Consider the following 17,755-nt stretch of genomic DNA (forward strand, 5'->3'; position numbering starts at 1 on the left):
GTAGCAACTTCTATATATGTTTTGGTAACTTTTAGTTTTGAAAATGTTTAATGCATTTCCTTTCTTGATACTTGAATTTTGTGTCTTTATTGTAACATTGTAGTCTTAAAAATAATGTCCTGAGAACCTTTTGGTTTCATTATAAATTCTTAAATATTCATTCTAAATATTTATCTGCCATATATGTGACTAATAAAAAGATTCATGTTTATGAGCTTTTTTCTAAATTTATCTGTTTACATTAATTCCATTATTTGCAATTTATCACATCTAACTATTGTATAGTCCACTTTGTTTCTAAAGTTTGAAATATATCACTTGTTTCATGGTTATTTTTTCATATAAAATATGTGATGTCAGTTTTGGTGTCTTATTCTGCTGTTGCTCTACTGTTCATATGAGCCTTTATCAGGCATCTATAATACAAGTTTTGATTATTTTTGTAATGTCTAGCTAGCAGTAATACCCTATTTTTAAATTTATGTTTCTTATTTACTGATCTTTCTTAATTTTCTGAGCTATTCTCAATGTCCTTGCTAATTGTTTTATTTTTCTGACATAGCATTATGTTTTTAGGTAATTTTAAGGTAGACTTGGAATCTGTAAAATGATATGTATGTATATTTACTTTGTATAGGTTATCTTTTATTTCTTTGAGAATTTTAATTTTTGGGGCTGGGAAGTTGGCTCGGTGGTAGAGCGCTTGCCTTCCATGCCTGAGGCCCTGGGTTCAATTCCTCAGCACCACATAAGTAAAAAGAAAAAAGCCGGAAGTGGTGCTGTGACTCAAGTGGTAGAGTGCTAGCCTTGAGCTGAAGAGCTGAGGGACAGCGCCCAGGCCCAGAGTTTGGGCCCCATGACCGGACCCCCCCAAAAAAAAAAAAAGAGAATTTTAATTTTTTCTTCATAAAGGCTCTCATCATTGAGATGTTTTAAATCTTTTTTGCTTAGTTGTTTTATATCTTTATTACTAGTTAAGGTTAAATGAGTTATGTATTTGAATTTTATTGTTTTCCTGCCCTTTTCATTATAATAATTCTTAAGCCCTTTTTCTCCATCAATAATTTGAATATTATTTTTGTTATGATTCATAAATCAAATTTCCTCCTTGAAATGTATATGGGTTAGCCAGGTGACTGTGTATGACTTAACTTGTAATCTGTAAGGAGGCTGAAATCTGAGGAGCATGGTTTGAATCCAGCTCAGGCAGGAAAACCTTTGAGACCAGAAAAAAGTCTGAAATGGAGGTGTGGCTCAGTGGTAGAGCAAAAAAGATAAGGGACAGTGCCCAGGCCTGAGTTAAATTCCTAGTACTAGCACGTGTGTATGCACGCACATACAATGAATAGTTCAGTAGATTTTACTGTTTTTACAAGTTTCTACCACTACTAACATCTAATTCTATAACTTTTTCTAATTTTTTTACTTACTAGTACTTTGTACTTAAACCTTGTACTTACATTTTCTTACACTTTTGCCTTCTTTTAAGTCTTTGAAAAGGACTAATTTACTTTCTGGCTATGAATTTTCAGTTGGTACTTTTCATATGAATAGAGTCTAATATATGGCTTTTTTGTGTTTGATATCTTTCAGTTAATGCTTTAAGGTTCATCTGTGTTATAAAATGTGTAATCTTTTTTGAGTGGATAAAATTACATAGATACATATTTCACTTAGATTTTTGGCAATTATTTTTAATGCTTATGTGGACATAATATGTTCTCTTCTGTTGGCTAGTATATATAGTGTTGGAATATCCAGGGTGGATGGTAACTCTGTTTAACATTTTTTTTTTTTTTTTGTTGGTCGTGGGACTTGAACTTTGGGCCTGGGCGCTGTCCCTCAGCTCTTCAGCTCAAGGCGAGTGCTCTACCACTTGAGCTACAGTGCCACTCCCGTTTTTCTGGTGGTTTATTGGAGATAGGAGTCTCATGGTCTCTCCTGCCCGGGCTGGCTTTGAACCGTGATCCTCAGATCTCAGCCTCCTGAGTAGCTAGGATTACAGGCGTGAGCCACCAGCACCCAGCTTCTGTTTAACATTTTTAACAACTGTTATCAAGGCAGCTACGTATTGCATAAGTGAGAGCTATTTTTGTTTCCTTGTTGGTGCTTGCTATCATGCATATTTTAATTACAGTTGTCTCTAGTGGTATGTCACTGTGGTTTTGATTTTCTTGCTCCTAATGATTGTGAATATGCCTGTTAACATTTGTCTTTTTTGAAGGAATGTGTATTTTTAAATCCTTTATTCAGTTTTTGCTTCAGCTGTTTATTTATATAGAGTTGTGTTCTCTTTATATTCAACATACTAAACTTCTATTAAAAATGTAATTTACAAAAATTTTCACACATTCTCTTACGTTGTCTTTTCACTTTCTTGATAGCTTCCTGTGAAATACAAAAATGTTTATTGTTGAAGGCCAGTTAAAATATTTAAGTGCTGTTTCCATTGGTTACTTGAGAGTTAGGTCTTTATGTGTTCACTCACACTAATTCTGGGTCTTGAACTTGGCGCCTGGGCATTGTCCCTTAGCCTTTTCACTCAAGGGTGGCTCTCTGACATTTGAGCCACAACTCCACTTTCTACTTATTGGTGGTTAATTGGAGTTAAGAGTCTCATGTACTTATTGCTTGCACTGGTTTTGAACCATGATGTTCAGATCTCACTCAGGAGATTACAAAGGTGAGCCATTGGCAGCCAGCTAGGTCGAATATCTTTAATGATTGCTAAAGGACAAGATGGTTTATACCTACTTTTTTTGTTTGTTTTTTAAGTATTTCATGATTTTCTAGCTTTTTAGGTGGGTTTTTTTTGGGGGGGGGAGTGGGTTGTGGGGCTTGAACTCTGGGCCTGGATGCTGTCCCTCAGCTCTTCAGCTCATGGCTAGCATTCTACTACTTGAGCCAGTGCACCGGTTCCAGTTTTCTGAGTGGTTTATTGGAAATAAGAGTCTCACAGACTTTCTTGCCCGGGCTGGCTTTGAACCGTGATCCTCAGATCTCCGCCTCCTGAGTAGCTAGGATTACAGGCATGAGCCACAGCGCCGGCCTGCTTTTTAGGTTTTTGATGCATCTTGAAATATTTCTTGCACTGAATGTGAAGTATATAGTATAAAGTAGTTGCTACATTTTATATATCTTGTTTAACTGTATTTTGTTTTGAGACAGCCTATTACTGTAGTCTTTGCTGGCCTTGAACTTACAGACATACACTATTGCTTGTTTTTATTTTATTTTTATTTCATGCCTAGATTTTTACTTAGCAGGCTTTAGTAAGTGTAAGATTATTGAAGAGATGGGTAGTAAAAATGTTTAATAAAATTGTTTCCCTCATATTTCGAGCTAGGAATTGAACCCACATTGTCACACATAGTAGGCAAGTACTCTACCAACTATTGGGCTGTATAGGCAGTTAATATAATAATTTTTAGTTGTCTAGAGTTTTAGCTATAGATGGACTTTAACCAATTTTGATTTGTCTGCCTGGGCTGACTCAAAACTGTTATGTTCAGATCTCAGTTTTCTGAGTAGCATTATCAGCATAAGCCACCACTGCTCACCATGTACACCTTTTTTATGGGTTGATGGATGGAAATTTTGTGCTCGTATATTTACTGATTGGTTTAGTGTTGTTTGTTTTTTAAAAAAATTATTCTTTAGTTCCATTTTATATATTTTACAGGGGAAAGGCTTTATTCCATATACCTCTGTTGTCATTAAGGCTTCAACTTGTGGGTACCTATCTATATCTGATGTGATTCTCTATAGCAGAAACTCTTGGCTTCAAGTTCTGCTTTAGTTTTGTGCTTTTGGAGCCCTTCCACCCTTCGTTCCTTTCAGTACCTGGGTTTGAATTTCAGAATCTTGTGCTTGTAGAAAGGTGCTCTGTGATTTGAGCCATGTCCCCAGCACTTTTCTTGTTTCTCTTTTTAAAGTTATTTCAATTAAAAAAAATTTGAATGCTTATTTGTTGTTTTGGTCAGTCCTGGGGCTTAAAGGTCTGGGCACTGTCCCCGAGCTTTTGTACTTAAGGTTAATGTTCTTTCACTTAAGCATCAGCTCTACCTTTGACATTTTGATGGTTAATTGGAGATGAAAGTCTTTCAGGTTAGTCTGCTTGGACTGGCTTCAAATAAAGATCCTCAGATCTCAGCCTCCTGAGTAACTGGGATTACAGGCATGAGCCATGGGCATGCAGATTTGGATGTTGTATTCGATTTTGTGGTTTTATGTAATTACAATATTGGTGAGTGTTGAAGGAAAGTGATTGTCTTTCATTTTCCAGAAATAGTATTGTTCATGTACTAAGAGTGTTGATTTGGTATAAATAAATTGTGTTATAATTTACCTCAGTGAATTTTATTACTGGTTGCAAGTCTTTTTATGTTTGTCTCAGGGTTTCAGAAATTTAATGGACATCTAAATAGAATGATACTTTGATCTCCATAAATTAGTTTTAGAACTGGAAAGAAATTCTTTGTTCTTTGCCCTGGTCAATTCCTCTAGTGGATATTGATGTGTTATTGCTCGCTTTTTATTTGAATTGAGTGCTTTTTAGAAGCACTTTTTATATGTGCTAGCATAACTCAGTTTATCATATGCAACTTAGATTTTTCTTTGCAGTTACATAACAATTATTATATGATGTCACTAAAGTGTCATTGGAATATAAAAAGCTAAAATACAAAAGCAAAATATTCTTAATTTGGGATGTTTTTAATATGGAACACTTCACGAATTTGTGTGTCTTCCTTCCTAAGGGGCCATGCTAATCTCTGTATCGTTCCAATCTTGGTATATGTGCTGCCGAAGTGAACACAATTTGCGATGTTTTGAATATTCCTTTTTATTCTTCTAGATTGTCTTTATGCTGATATTTTGCCTATTAGTTTATCTGACATCTAATGCTGATATTTTGCCTATTAATTTATCTGACATCTAATGGATTTCTAAAATCTTTTTTTTGCTGGGTCTGAGTGCTTTCTCCAAACTTATTTTGCTCAAGGCTAGCACGCTTGTCCCACAGACTTTCCTGCCCGGGCTGTCTTCAAACCATGATCCTTGGATCTCAGCCTCTTGAGTAGCTAGGATTACAGAAATGAGCCACCAGTGCCTGGTTAATTTCTAAAATCTTTTAAAGAAAATATTCCTGTGGATAGACATTGCATGCATGTATAGTAGAAGATGTCATTTTTTATTTTTTTAATGTGTTTTTTTTATTGTGAAAATACTGTACAGAGGGGTTACAATTACATGGGCAAGATAATGAATACATTTCTTATCAAGCATTGTAGCCTCCTCCTTTGTTTCCCCTTCCCATCCCTTCCTATCCTCCCCCTGCCCCCCCCACCCAATCCTCCCCGCTCCCCCACCAAAGTTGTAAAGTTCGTTTTCGACATAATGACTTGTACATCTCATTGTTGCAATGGGTCCACCTGTACCCCTATTTAAACGATTTGTTTTTCCCCTTCCCCTCCACAAATTATACCGACATCAAATACAGTGAAAGCAGGGGTTATACTGTGGGGGAGGGACATACAAAGCAACAAAGAAATAATCTTATAAATGTGTTAGAAACAATCGCATGAAAGAAAAAAACATTTGAATACATATCTTAGGGTTCATTTCCCTAACATCACCTTATCTGACCTTTTCTGCTTGACTCAGACATATACTAGATATTGCAAATAAGGGAAACCATGGGACCTATGTTTCTTTGGGCCTGGCTTACTTCACTTAATATAATTTTTTTTCCAAGCCTTTCCATTTCCTCACAAATGGGGCAATGTCATTCTTTCTGATGGAGACATAGAATTCCATTGCATATATATACCACATTTTCTTGATCCATTCATCCACTGAGGGGCATCTGGGTTGGTTCCATATCTTAGCTATAGTAAACAGATGCTGGAGGGGATGTGGACAGAAGGGAACCTTGCTGCATTGTTGGTGGGAGTGTAAACTTGTTCAACCACTTTGGAAAGTAGTATGGAGGTTCCTCAGAAGACTCCACATAGAGCTCCCCTATGATCCAGCAATCCCACTTTTGGGCATTTACCCAAATGTTTACAAACAAGACCACATTAAGCTACCAGCACGACTATGTTTATTGAAGATGTCATTTTTTAACTGACAATTCTTAAGTTTGGATCAGCTTCCCTTGATTTGAACCAAATTGTTTTAATTTAGACTTCACATACATACACATGCAAATCCTGGGGCTTGAACTCAGGGACTGGGCTGAGCTTTTATGCTCAAGGCTAGCACTCTACAACTTGAACCACAGCTTTACTTGAAGCTTTTTTAAGTCTCATGATCTTTTACTGCCCAGGTTGGCTTCAAACTGCGATCCTTAGATTTTTAGTCTCCTGAGTTGTGAGGATTGCAGGTATGAATCACTGGTACCCAGCTAGACCTCTTTATTTCAACTAGTTTCTGTGTTTATTTGTAATATTATATGTAATTGGTATGCTATAATTTTGTCATAATATTAGATACAAAATATCTCTAATATTATTTGACTCAGTACTTTAACATTTTGTCAATAATAAGGGGATACATAGCTCCTGTGTCTAGGTTTCATGTTTTAGTGATGGGTGATTAATTTCATTTATAGTTTCCTATAGAATTTAATACTCTGTCTCCCTGTGAAGTGAGTATGCTTACTATTGGCATGTTTACTTTGAGTGTATTTAACTAACTGTACTCAGCCGCAGCTCATCTCAGTGTTGTAAATTTGTACTAAAATAATTACACAAGATAAAAATTTTTCTTTTTCTCTAGATGAGAAAAACCCAAAATAATGTATTGATACTATATAGTATAAATTCTGTCATACATGAATTTTCATAACTGATCTTTGATTGATTGTAGTACTCTGGTTAAATATATTCAACCTTAAAGAGAGTCCCTAAATTTTATCAGACTTATATACCTACAGCAGTTTGTGCTCCCCTTTACCCCAGCTTAAAATAACCATGCTGAATATATTGAAAAGTATTGTGTATGCCCTTTCTTTTCTTCCGTGTAAGATAGAAATTGAGCAATATACAATACTGCATATTAACTGAGATTGTCCATCTTGGAATGTTGATTCAATTGTTTAGTAATCTATATTCATTCTTAGAATAATACCTTTAATTTTTTTTAACTAGTCCTGGGACTTGAACTCAGGGCCTGGGATCTATCTATGAGCTTCTTTTGCTCAAGGCGTAACACTCTACCACTTGAGCCACAGAGCCACTTTAGGATTTTTCTGTTTATGTGGTGCTGAGGAATCGAACCCAGGGCTTCATGCATGCTAGTCAAGCACTCTACTACTAAATCACATTCCCAGCTTCCCTTGATCTTACCCGTATGTGTACCTGGAATAGTTATCTTTTTCTTTTCTTTTTTTTTTTGCTGTTCCTGGGCCTTGAGCTCTGGGCCTGGGCATTGTCCCTTAGCTCCTTTTGCTCAAATCTAGAAGTCTACCACTTGAGCTACAGCACTACTTCCAGTTTTTTTATGTGATTAATTGGAGAGAAGAGTCTCATTGACTTTCAAATTCAGGCTAGGTTGGACCCAGATCCTCAGATCTCAGCCTCCTGTGTAGCTAGGATTACAGCATGAGCCACTAGTGCCTGGCTAGAATAATTCTTTCATCTTTTAAGTTTTTTCCTTAATATGGTATGTATTCTTCCCAGAGTAGTTGTGAGAGTTAAGTTGACTGACACATATGGAACATTTCAGTTAGGGCCAGACACAGGGAAAGTACTCAAGGATTGTAGCTATATTATGGATAATAAATGTAAAGGTAGTAAACAAATCTTTTGTTTGGTGGCTTTACCAATTTTATCTTGGAAAGGCTTGGAGACTGGATTTAAGAGAATCTGTACTAGATAAGTGGAGGGGTATTAACTATTTAATAATTCTAATAATTTGTGCCAGCAATTCTAATAATTCTCACAATTGCAGCTAAATGTATAATAGATTAAAAATATTTGTCATTAAAAGTCAAATCAGGCTTTTATCATAGAACAGTAACATTGTTTAGAAAGGGCTTTAGGTTTTTTAAAGTTTTTCTTAGGCAGACATATTGAGACATTTTCTTAGGAAGACATATTGAGAATTTTGGACCTATTTCAGTGTCAGTGCAATAGATTTTGGCTACAGCTGTAAGGGTACCTTATTGGGAATGTGGTGGCTTGACTTTGAGTCTTGGCTTTGATGTTAACTTTGTATGTCTTTGATTAAATAACATAAATTTCCTGAATCTAAGTTCTGATCTGTGTTATAGTATGTAAACCCAGCATGCCTCTTAAACCTATGTATTTAGAGTTGCCAGAAAATCAGATAAAATAATTGTATTGGCTCCTTAGCAAGTGCAAAGAACTTATTATAGTAAGAATCACTTGAAAGCTTTTTTTGTTTTTAACTTGCATGGTTTCTGAAAACAGCTTTTGGTGTCTTACGAATTATTTGGAAATAAATCCCCTATTGTAATTTTATGACCATAGGAATTTTGATAACTTTTTCTTTGTTCAGTTCATAGGCATTCTTCCAGATTTCATCTGTATTTATGCAAGTTGTTTGCAGCATATTAATTTATGTATTTTGTATGTCATCATGTCTTTTACACGTGGTTTGATCTTGTCTACTTAGATAGCTTATAACTTCCTGCAGGATAAGGACATGTGCCATTTCCTTTTCTCTACAGTAGATGCATGGAAAGGGTATTCTTTTTTTTGTTTTGGTCGGTCGTGGGGCTTGAACTCTGGGCCTGGGCGTTGTCCCTCAGCTCTTCAGCTCAAGGTGAGCACTCTACCACTTGAGCTACAGCGCTACTTCCGGTTTTCTGGTGGTTTATTGGAGATAGGAGTCTCATGGTCTCTCCTGCCCGGGCTGGCTTTGAACCGTGATCCTCAGATCTCAGCCTCCTGAGTAGCTAGGATTACAGGCGTGAGCCACCAGCGCCCAGCGGAAAGGGTATTCTTATACTGAGTATTTATTGGTTATAGGTGAGAAAACTCTCTGGAATAGTATTATCAGCCTTATATATGTGTCTACCATACTTTTTAGTTGTTTTCATGTATGCCTGTTTAAAAATTAAAAGCTATTCAACAGTATACTGTTTTAGTTTAGTTCCCCCCTCTCCCCCCCTCTGGTCCTGGGACTTGAACTCTAGGGCAGGGTGCTATTCCTGAGCTTCTCTTTGTTCAAGGCTAGCACTCTATCACTTGAGCCACAGTGCCATTTCTAGCCTTTTCTGAGTAGTTTATTTCTGAGTCTCATGGACATTCCTTCTGGGATGGCTTCCAACTGCAGTCCTCAGATATCAGTCTCCTGAGTAGCTAGGATTACAGGTGTGAGCCACCAACCAGTACCTGGGCTGCTTTAGTTTTTTTTTTTTTAAGTGGTATTTAAACTGCATGTATTGGAATTTAGTTTTAATTATTTTTTTCTTTTCAAACTGTCTTCTGTTTGTCCAAAAAATAGTTTATTTTTTTAAAAAATGTAAGTAGCTGTACAAAGGAATTACCATATAACAAAGCAGTTTATGAATACAGTGCATCTTGAATCAGTGTCACCTATCATCATTCTCATCCACCCGCCCTGACTCACCCCTTCCTTTTACTTTGTAGATTTTGTATTATATACATTGAATTCTTGGCTGCATTACCCACCCCTTTCTCCTCTTCATTTTTCTACTCCAAGAGGAGTAGACTGAGGAATTTTTAATGCCATATTTTTGGGGAATGACATTTCTTGAAAATAGTCATGATTTAACAGAATTCTTAAGAAAGAATTAATTAGAAAGTCATGATAACAGAATTTTTAATGATGTTAATACAAAGTGTAATGAATATCAGTTCTCATATTTCCCTCTCTGATTAAATTAATTTGATGTTTTTCTGGAGATTTTTTTTTTCTTTTTGGTTGGTCGTGGGGCTTGAACTCTGGGCTTGGGTGCTGTCCCTCAGCCCTTCAGCTCAAAGCAAGTGCTCTACCACTTGAGCCACGGTACCACTTCCAGTTTTCTGAGTGTTTTATTGGAGATAAGAGTCTCACGGACTTTCCTGTCAGGGCTGGCTTTGAACCTCAATCCTCAGATCTCAGCCTCCTGAGTAGCTAGGATTACAGGCATGAGCCACTGGCGCCTGGCTCTGGAGATTCTTATTAGTGATAATGCCAGCTCTGAGACTATTCTTGAAATCATTATGCTAAATTTTTGAAAACGACTACATTTTAAAAGAATCCTTTGTATTTGCTTTAATCAGAACTTCCCTTAAAAGAAAATGAGATAAATATTATGCCATTTACCTTTATGCTTAAAATTTGCTAAAGATGATGCTTCTTCTAAACAAATGTTTGGTGTTATTTTCTCTAGTAAAGTTATATTACTAGACACTAAAGATTTTTTCTGCATCTTCCTCAGGAATGTCATTGTCTGCTGGATCTTCCCCTCTCCATTCCCCCAAGATTACTCCACATACTTCTCCTGCTCCCAGAAGAAGAAGCCACACTCCAAATCCAGCAAGTTACATGGTGCCTTCTAGTGCCTCTACACCTGTTAATAATCCTGTTTCTCAGAACCCATCTTCTGGTCAGGTGATCCAGAAGGAAACTGTCGGTGGAACTACTTACTTCTATACCGACACAACTCCAGCACCTTTGACTGGAATGGTATGTGTACATTAAAGTGAATTACTGTACTGTTACAAAATTTTCTTCTTGTTGTTAATGGAGAGGCTTATTCCAATCCCTTGGGTCTTTTTATTGTAAAGTATTGTTTTAATAATACAGTCTCATCTCAGATTACCATGATTCTGCCTTCCTAATAACTTTCTTTACTCACATCTTTACTTCCGTTAGAAATTAGGTTATATTCGTGGTCGTTTAGGATGTATTTTACATTTGAGGTTATGTGGTACATGTGCTAGCTAGAGTTGATGTGCACAGACTTGATTCTAGATAATGACTAGGTAGCTTAACATTTAGGGAAGAAGCTGAAGAAAGTGGATAGTATCTTATCAGTAGTCACTGAAAGCAAAGTGGTGATAAACCCTACCTCTTTTTGGATTTTTGGTATTTTTTTTAAACTTCTGTTTTTTTTTGGGGGGGGGGTCCTTTCTTTTTCGGTACTGGGAATCAAACTCAGGATATTTCACTTCGTACGCAAGCACTTTGCCACTGAGCTACATCCCGGCCCAGACTTTGCCTCCGATGAAGTAGTAATTTAACACTCAGATGTAGGAAGTATAAGGGCAGTTACTAATAAGGGCTTACAGTGTGGGCCACTGCTAAGGATGGAGAAGATTCAGACCAGAAGGAGCTTTGATTATGATCTAGGAAAGAGCTACCAAGGAATTGGTGATATAAGGAGAGGAATTGTGGAGCAAAGAAGTAGGACCACAGAGAACGTAACTACAAGGACCAAGAAAGGAAGAATATGCTCAAAATGAAAATTGTCTTCCAAGTGAATGGATGTCAGGAGTGAAGGAGAAAGGACAAGAGTGCAAGAGAGACAGCAGGAAGAGCAGTGAGGTCTAGAGGCAGGAGAATAGAAGGTTGTCATGTTACAGCGTTAGTTGAACATTAGTTTCATTATTATGAGTACATTCAAAAATTACTCTCTTCGTCTTATGGACTTTAGTAGATAAAGGGCTTACCATTTAGGAAATCAAATTCCATTAAAATAATCAGCAAATTTAAGCTATAGATATCTGGTAGTCATAGATGATAGCTTTATGAAAAGCATATTTGGATTTCAGTAAGCACATTTGTGTTCTTTTCCTCCATCCCTCCCTTCTTAGACTAGGATTTGAGCCTTGAGCTTGCTAGGTAAGTCCTCTACCAGCTGAGTCACATCCTAACCATTTTATAGCTTTACCTATGTTTTAGATAGAGTACGGTACTTATGCCTGGGGTCTGCCCTCACACCTTGATCTTCCTACTTAAGGTCTTCAACATATCTGGGATAACAGCTGTGCCCTATTACATGGAGCTTATTGTTGAGAGGTGTTCTCACTAACTTTTTGCCTTGAACCATGGTCTTTCTGATATCTGTCTCCTGAGTTGCTGAAATTCTAGGCATGAACTTCTTTATGTTGAGCAGCTTCTTGCTGTGTGTGTATGTTTGGGCTAAACTCAAAGGCTTCATGTTTTCATGCTCTGCCACTTGAACTGTCTCCCTAGTCCTTTTTGTATTTCCTATTTTTCAAATAGAGTCACTTTTTACCAGGCCAGCCTGGACATAATCATCTTAGCTTTTTTTGGTCCGGTTGTGGGGCCTGAACTCTGGGCCTGGGCGCTGTTCCTCAGCTCAAGGCTAGCACTCTACAACTTGAGCCACAGCGCCACTTCTGGCTTTTTTCTTTTTGCTTATGTGGTGCTGAGGAATCGAACCCAGGGCCTCATTGAGGCATGCAAGGCAAGCGCTCTACCACTGAGCCACCTTCCCAGCCTGATCTTAGCTTTTTATAGCTGGTATGACAAGCACCACCAGGCCCAACTTTTTATTAGTTTAGATTGGGTCACATGAACTTTTGGCCCCAGCTGGCCTGGAACTGGGATCCTTCTAAGTGCTTGGGATTATAAGTGTGAGCCATTATACCTGGCTTTTGTACATTTTCAGTTTTTCATATTTTTCAATTTTTTAAACATTTTTGTGTCAGTATTGGAGTTTACAGTCAGTTAACTTTTTAAACACATTTAATTTTTTTTTTTTTTTGGTTTAGATTTCAGATTTTCCTTCTCCTTCTCCCTCCTACCCTCTCCCCCCCATTGCAGCTTGAACTCAGGGCCTTGCCCTTAGTTAATTGCGCAAGGCTGGTGCTTTATCATTTTAATCATGCCTCCAGCCCAGCCTTTGACTGCCTATTTTGGAGTCAGAATCTCAAGGACTGTTCTTCCTAGGCTGGCTTCATACCATGATCCTCTAGATCTCAGCTTTCTGAATAGCTAGGATTGTTTACACAAGCCATCAGTAAGAGACTTCTCCCCTTCTCTCAATTTTTTGTGTGCTGGTACCTGGGCTTGAATTTAGAGCCTGTTTGCCACTACCCTTTAGGGTTTTTTGTTGTTGTTGTAGTTTTGTTTTTTTTTTCTCACAACTGGCTCATTACAACTTGATCCTTTCCTCCACCCCTCCTTCTCTTCTTAGGGTCATTACTTTGTACTTGGATTCACATGTTAAATTTCTTAATTTGGATTGGGGATATTTAGGGGGAGGAAAGGGGTGTTGGCTTGGGTAGAGGTGTATAATTGGCTACAAATGTCTTTTTGTTTTCTTTCCCTCCCACCCCATTTTTGTTTTTTGTTTTGTTGTTAGTCCTTTTTGGGAGGGGCGGGGGTGTCAGTCTTTGGGGCTTGCATTCAGGATTGGGTACTGTTCAAGGGTAGTGCCCTACCACTTTGAGCCACAGTGCTATTTCCAGTTTTCTAGGAGTTAATTGGAGGTAAGAGTGTTGCAGACCTTACTGCTTAGGCAGACTTCCAGCCACAATCCTCATCTCAGCCTTCTGAGTAGTTAGGATTACAGGTGTGAGCCAACAGTGCCCAGCTTGTCCCTCTTACTGTTTTCTGTAAGAGGCAAGCCTTCTATCCATGAGTATATCCTGCAGCCATCTGGTTTAGTTTTGTGTGTGTGTGTGTGTGTGTGTGAGAGAGAGAGAGAGAGAGAGAGGTTCTTTTTTCTTTTGTTGAGATAGTGTCTGGCTTTGTGTATAAGCTTCGTCTCAAACTTGAGACTCTCAAGTACTGGAATTGTGGGCATTTTGACTGAGGCTGACACCTCCTGGATGCATCTCTGGAATGCAGATTGAATGAAGAAGTGAGTCACAAAAGAACTCATTGTTGACCACTGCCATGTAGCATAAAATAGAAAGCGTAATGAAATGACCAGGGTCTGCTAGCTAGGGAGTAGAAACTGTTGATAAATAGTGACCTGGCAGTCTTTTTGGTATGGAAGATTAAATGGTGTGATCAGTTAGATGCAACCTAGTTGCTTACTACTTGCAAGTGAGTCAGTTAGATGCAACCTAGTTGCTTACTACTTACTAGGTTGATGGGTATGGAGTGTTTTTCATTCACATACTCATTCACATACTCACTTTCTTACAAAATTCACAAGGAGCAAAGAATCCAGTTAAGTTAGTTGTGGGAAGCTATCCCGGCAGATTTTTATCTCTAAATTAAATTAGCATTTATTTTTATGAGACTTAATATTTTACTGTAGTTTGAGTGAAAAGAAAACAAGTTTCTTTGACTTTTATTTTGATGCTAAGACTAAATCTAGGGATATGCAAAGGCTAAACACAAGTGCTATACTGCTGAGCTATAGCCCAGTCAGTTATTTTGAGACAAGATCTCATTGTATAACTTAGACTGGCTGTGAACTTGCTGTGTAGCCGAGTCTGACTTGAAACGAGCTCTCTTACCTTTTCCTTGTAAGTATTATGATTACAGGCATGTGTACCATGTTGACCATTTGGGTTTTCTGTTTGTGTGTATGTGTGTGGGTTAGTGGTTTATTATTTTGTTTTGTCTAGTTCTACCATGGTTTTAACAGTTCCTAATCCTTGTACTGTTGAGACTTTCTGTATTTATAAAATGAAAATAGTAATACCTGTGATCTTATGAGGAATAAGTGTAAAGACATACATAGAAGTAATTGTAAATCATACAGAAGTACCTGACAATTTTTCTTTAAAAAATTTGGACTATAATTCTTCGAAAGGTTATCAAAAAACTGTATGCCAACCATAAGATCAAGTAATGACAACTTCCCTTGGTTCTTTGCATCAGTGTTTTATCTTTGATGGGATTATTCTATTGTAGAGTTGTTTGCATTTTACTATATTTTGTCATACTTGTAGAAAGAAGAAGCTCATTTTATTTATAAAGAGGTTTTTGTTACAGATCTTTTTTTTGAAATGAAATATTTTATAATGTTTTTTATGCACTTCTTTATGCTTTTGGCAAGTTTGATAATTCAGTAGATGGCTAAACTATACTAACACAAGTAAAGCAAGAGCAAGAAAAATGTGATATTATTCTTCTTGCAGTTCCAGGTTAAAGGAAGTCTTACATGTATTGCAAAGCCACTTCTTAATGAGAGCCACAACAGAATAAAGCTTAAGGCTTTTGCAAATAGGAGAACTTTTTTTTTTTTGAGAACTTGTTTTTAAGAAAGGAATAGTATGTTTTTTTTTCTTATTTTTTTTTTATTGTGAAAATACTGTGCAGAGGGGTTACAGTTACATGGGCAAGATAATGAGTACATTTCTTATCAAGCATTGTAGCCTCCTCCTTTGTTTACCCTTCCCATCCTCCCTCCCCTCCCCCCAATCCTCCTCCCCCCCACAAGTTGTAAAGTTCGTTTTTGACATGACAACTTGTACTTCTCATTGTTGCAACAGGTCCACCTGTGTCCTTATTTAAACGACTTGTTTTTCCCCTTCCCCTCCACAAATTATACCAACATCAAATACAGTGAAAGCATGGGTTATACTGTGGGGGAGGGACATACAAAGCAACAAAGAAATAATCTTATAATTGCGTTAGAAACAAATGCATGAAAGAAAAAAACATTTAAAATACATACCTTAGGGTTCATTTTCCTAACATCACCTTATCTGACCTTTTCTGCTTGACTCATACATATACTAGATATTGCAAATAAGGGAAATCATGGGACCTATGTTTCTTTGGGCTTGGCTTACTTCACTTAATATAATTTTTTCCAAGTCAAGAAAGGAATAGTATGTTTTAGTTGGGAAAATGACAAGGAAAAAGAAAAAAAATAATAGTGTGGTAGGTGAGTTTCACTGGAGAAATGAAAGACTAGAAGTTTGAAGCAGATTTAGCAACTTTATTGTTCTTTCCTTAGAAAAGGTCTAGGTTTTGGTGCTTCACTCTTCATTTAAACAATTGAATGGTAGAGTAGAATAGGTTGTTCGTTATTGCAGCTGGGATTCTTTAGCACAAATGCGCATCTTGGCTACAAAAAGCCAGAGCAATGTTCTTTATTTTGCTCTTCCTTAGGATATTTAATTTCTGCTTCCTCCTCCCTTCCCTTGCTTAAAAAAACAGATCTGTGAGTTGCTTGTATATGTAACATTCTATCAAAGAGCTACTTAGGCCTTCTCATTGGAGCTTAAATCTGAAGAAATGTCTTCTTTCTCATTAGAGTTTTAAAAATTGATAGTTGAAATACCACATTTTTTAAATGAACTAATTTAAACACTATACTGATAGCAGCTGTTCTGTACATAGTTTATTTAATTCACTATCATTTAAATAGACCCAAATGTTACAAGTCATGTAAAAATTAAACTTTCATGAAAACAATGATAAGGGTTATCATTTGAGGAGAAATTGATGATTGCATTTCCTCCTTTTTTTTAGGTATTTCCAAACTATCATATTTATCCTCCAACTGCACCTCATGTTGCGTATATGCAACCCAAAGCAAATGCACCTTCATTCTTCATGGCCGATGAACTCCGACAGGTATGCTTTCAGAATTTGTAGGAGAGAGAGTGAATGTGTAGTCATATGTGTTGTTCTAAAGCAAACAGAATTTAGAATGTATTTTATTTATACGTACTTAAGGTCTGTTTTCTGGAAGTTAAAATAATAATGCACTAAATAGAAAATAATAGGATAACTTTTTTATACAGGCTTCTGTACTTTATTTCCTTTGTATTGAAAAGACTTTTAGAAGTATATGTATAATTAAATGACTTCTAAAGTTTTTCGCTAGCAGGTATAGATTTGGAGTAGGTATTTTGGCATTAAAGTGACCTAATCAGTTTTGTTTTTTCAATAATAACTAGATATTTTATATCTAGAGTTTCATTTTATACTCATTAAGAAATAGTTTTGCTTTGAAGAAATAGGTTTGACTAGTACAATCATTGTCTCTTTTTTTCCCCCAATGCTGGAGTTAGAAAACAAGTGTTCTATTACTAAGTTATCTCCTTAGACATTGTGCGGTGATTTTAGAATGAATTTATCAACTTAGTAGTAGTGGGCTTGTGGTTTTCGTCCATAGAATTTACTAGTCTTAAGGTTTGTGATATATCAGAACTAAAACATACATGCATACATACACACATACATACCATACATACATGTGGGAGTTGTGTGAGTATTGGGCTTGAATTCACCCTGGGTGCTGTCCCTAGCTTTTTCACTCAAGTTTGGTACTATACGGCTTGAGCCACATCTCCACTTCCTGCATTTTTTTATGACTGATTGGAGATATGATTCCTAAAGACTTTCCTGCTGGGGTTGGCATCAAACCACTATCCACAGGTCTCAGCCTCCTGAGTAGCCAGAATCACAGGTGTGCGCCACTGATACTTAGTGCTTGGGATTTAGATATTTTAACATCTTTAGAAATATGACTTTGAGTTAGTAATATTAAAAAGTGCCCACCCCAGAAGTCTTTGAGGACTGGCATCCACACGGGAAGATGGTGGAACGCAGTCCCAGGTCCATGCTATTCATGTGTCTGGGTAATATTTGCCAGTCACCCATTGCAGAAAATTTTCAGAAAACTTGGAGCTGACCAAAATGTTTCAGATAATTGGAGGATAGCCCGCATGGCCATATCCATATAAGGAGTGGGAAACCCTCCTGATTATCCAGAACAGAGCTACATGAGGAAGCATGGTATCTCCATGAGTCATGTTGCCTGACAGGTTACTAAAAAAGAGTTTGCCCCCTTCCATTGTATACTGTGTATGGATGAAAGCAATCTGAGAAA

The 17,755-nt window shown here is 37.0% G+C and overlaps 1 protein-coding gene across 3 annotated transcripts in view; it reads left to right on the top strand.

Moving 5' to 3' along the window:
* Pan3 (PAN3 poly(A) specific ribonuclease subunit) overlaps positions 1–17,755 on the top strand; it is a 141,973-nt gene that overhangs the window by 85,623 nt on the left and 38,595 nt on the right. For all 3 annotated transcript variants that reach the window (XR_001175485.1, XM_013027304.1, XM_013027305.1), the window contains 2 exons: positions 10,418–10,665; positions 16,390–16,494. Coding sequence is in view for 2 of the 3 variants with exons in the window: in XM_013027304.1 (XP_012882758.1) it covers positions 10,418–10,665; positions 16,390–16,494 (353 nt within the window). In the remaining variant the exon portion in view is untranslated. The remainder of the gene's footprint in view (positions 1–10,417; positions 10,666–16,389; positions 16,495–17,755) is intronic.

This window comes from Dipodomys ordii, unplaced genomic scaffold, assembly GCF_000151885.1.
Source record: "Dipodomys ordii isolate 6190 unplaced genomic scaffold, Dord_2.0 Scaffold102, whole genome shotgun sequence".
Lineage (NCBI taxonomy): Eukaryota > Metazoa > Chordata > Mammalia > Rodentia > Heteromyidae > Dipodomys > Dipodomys ordii.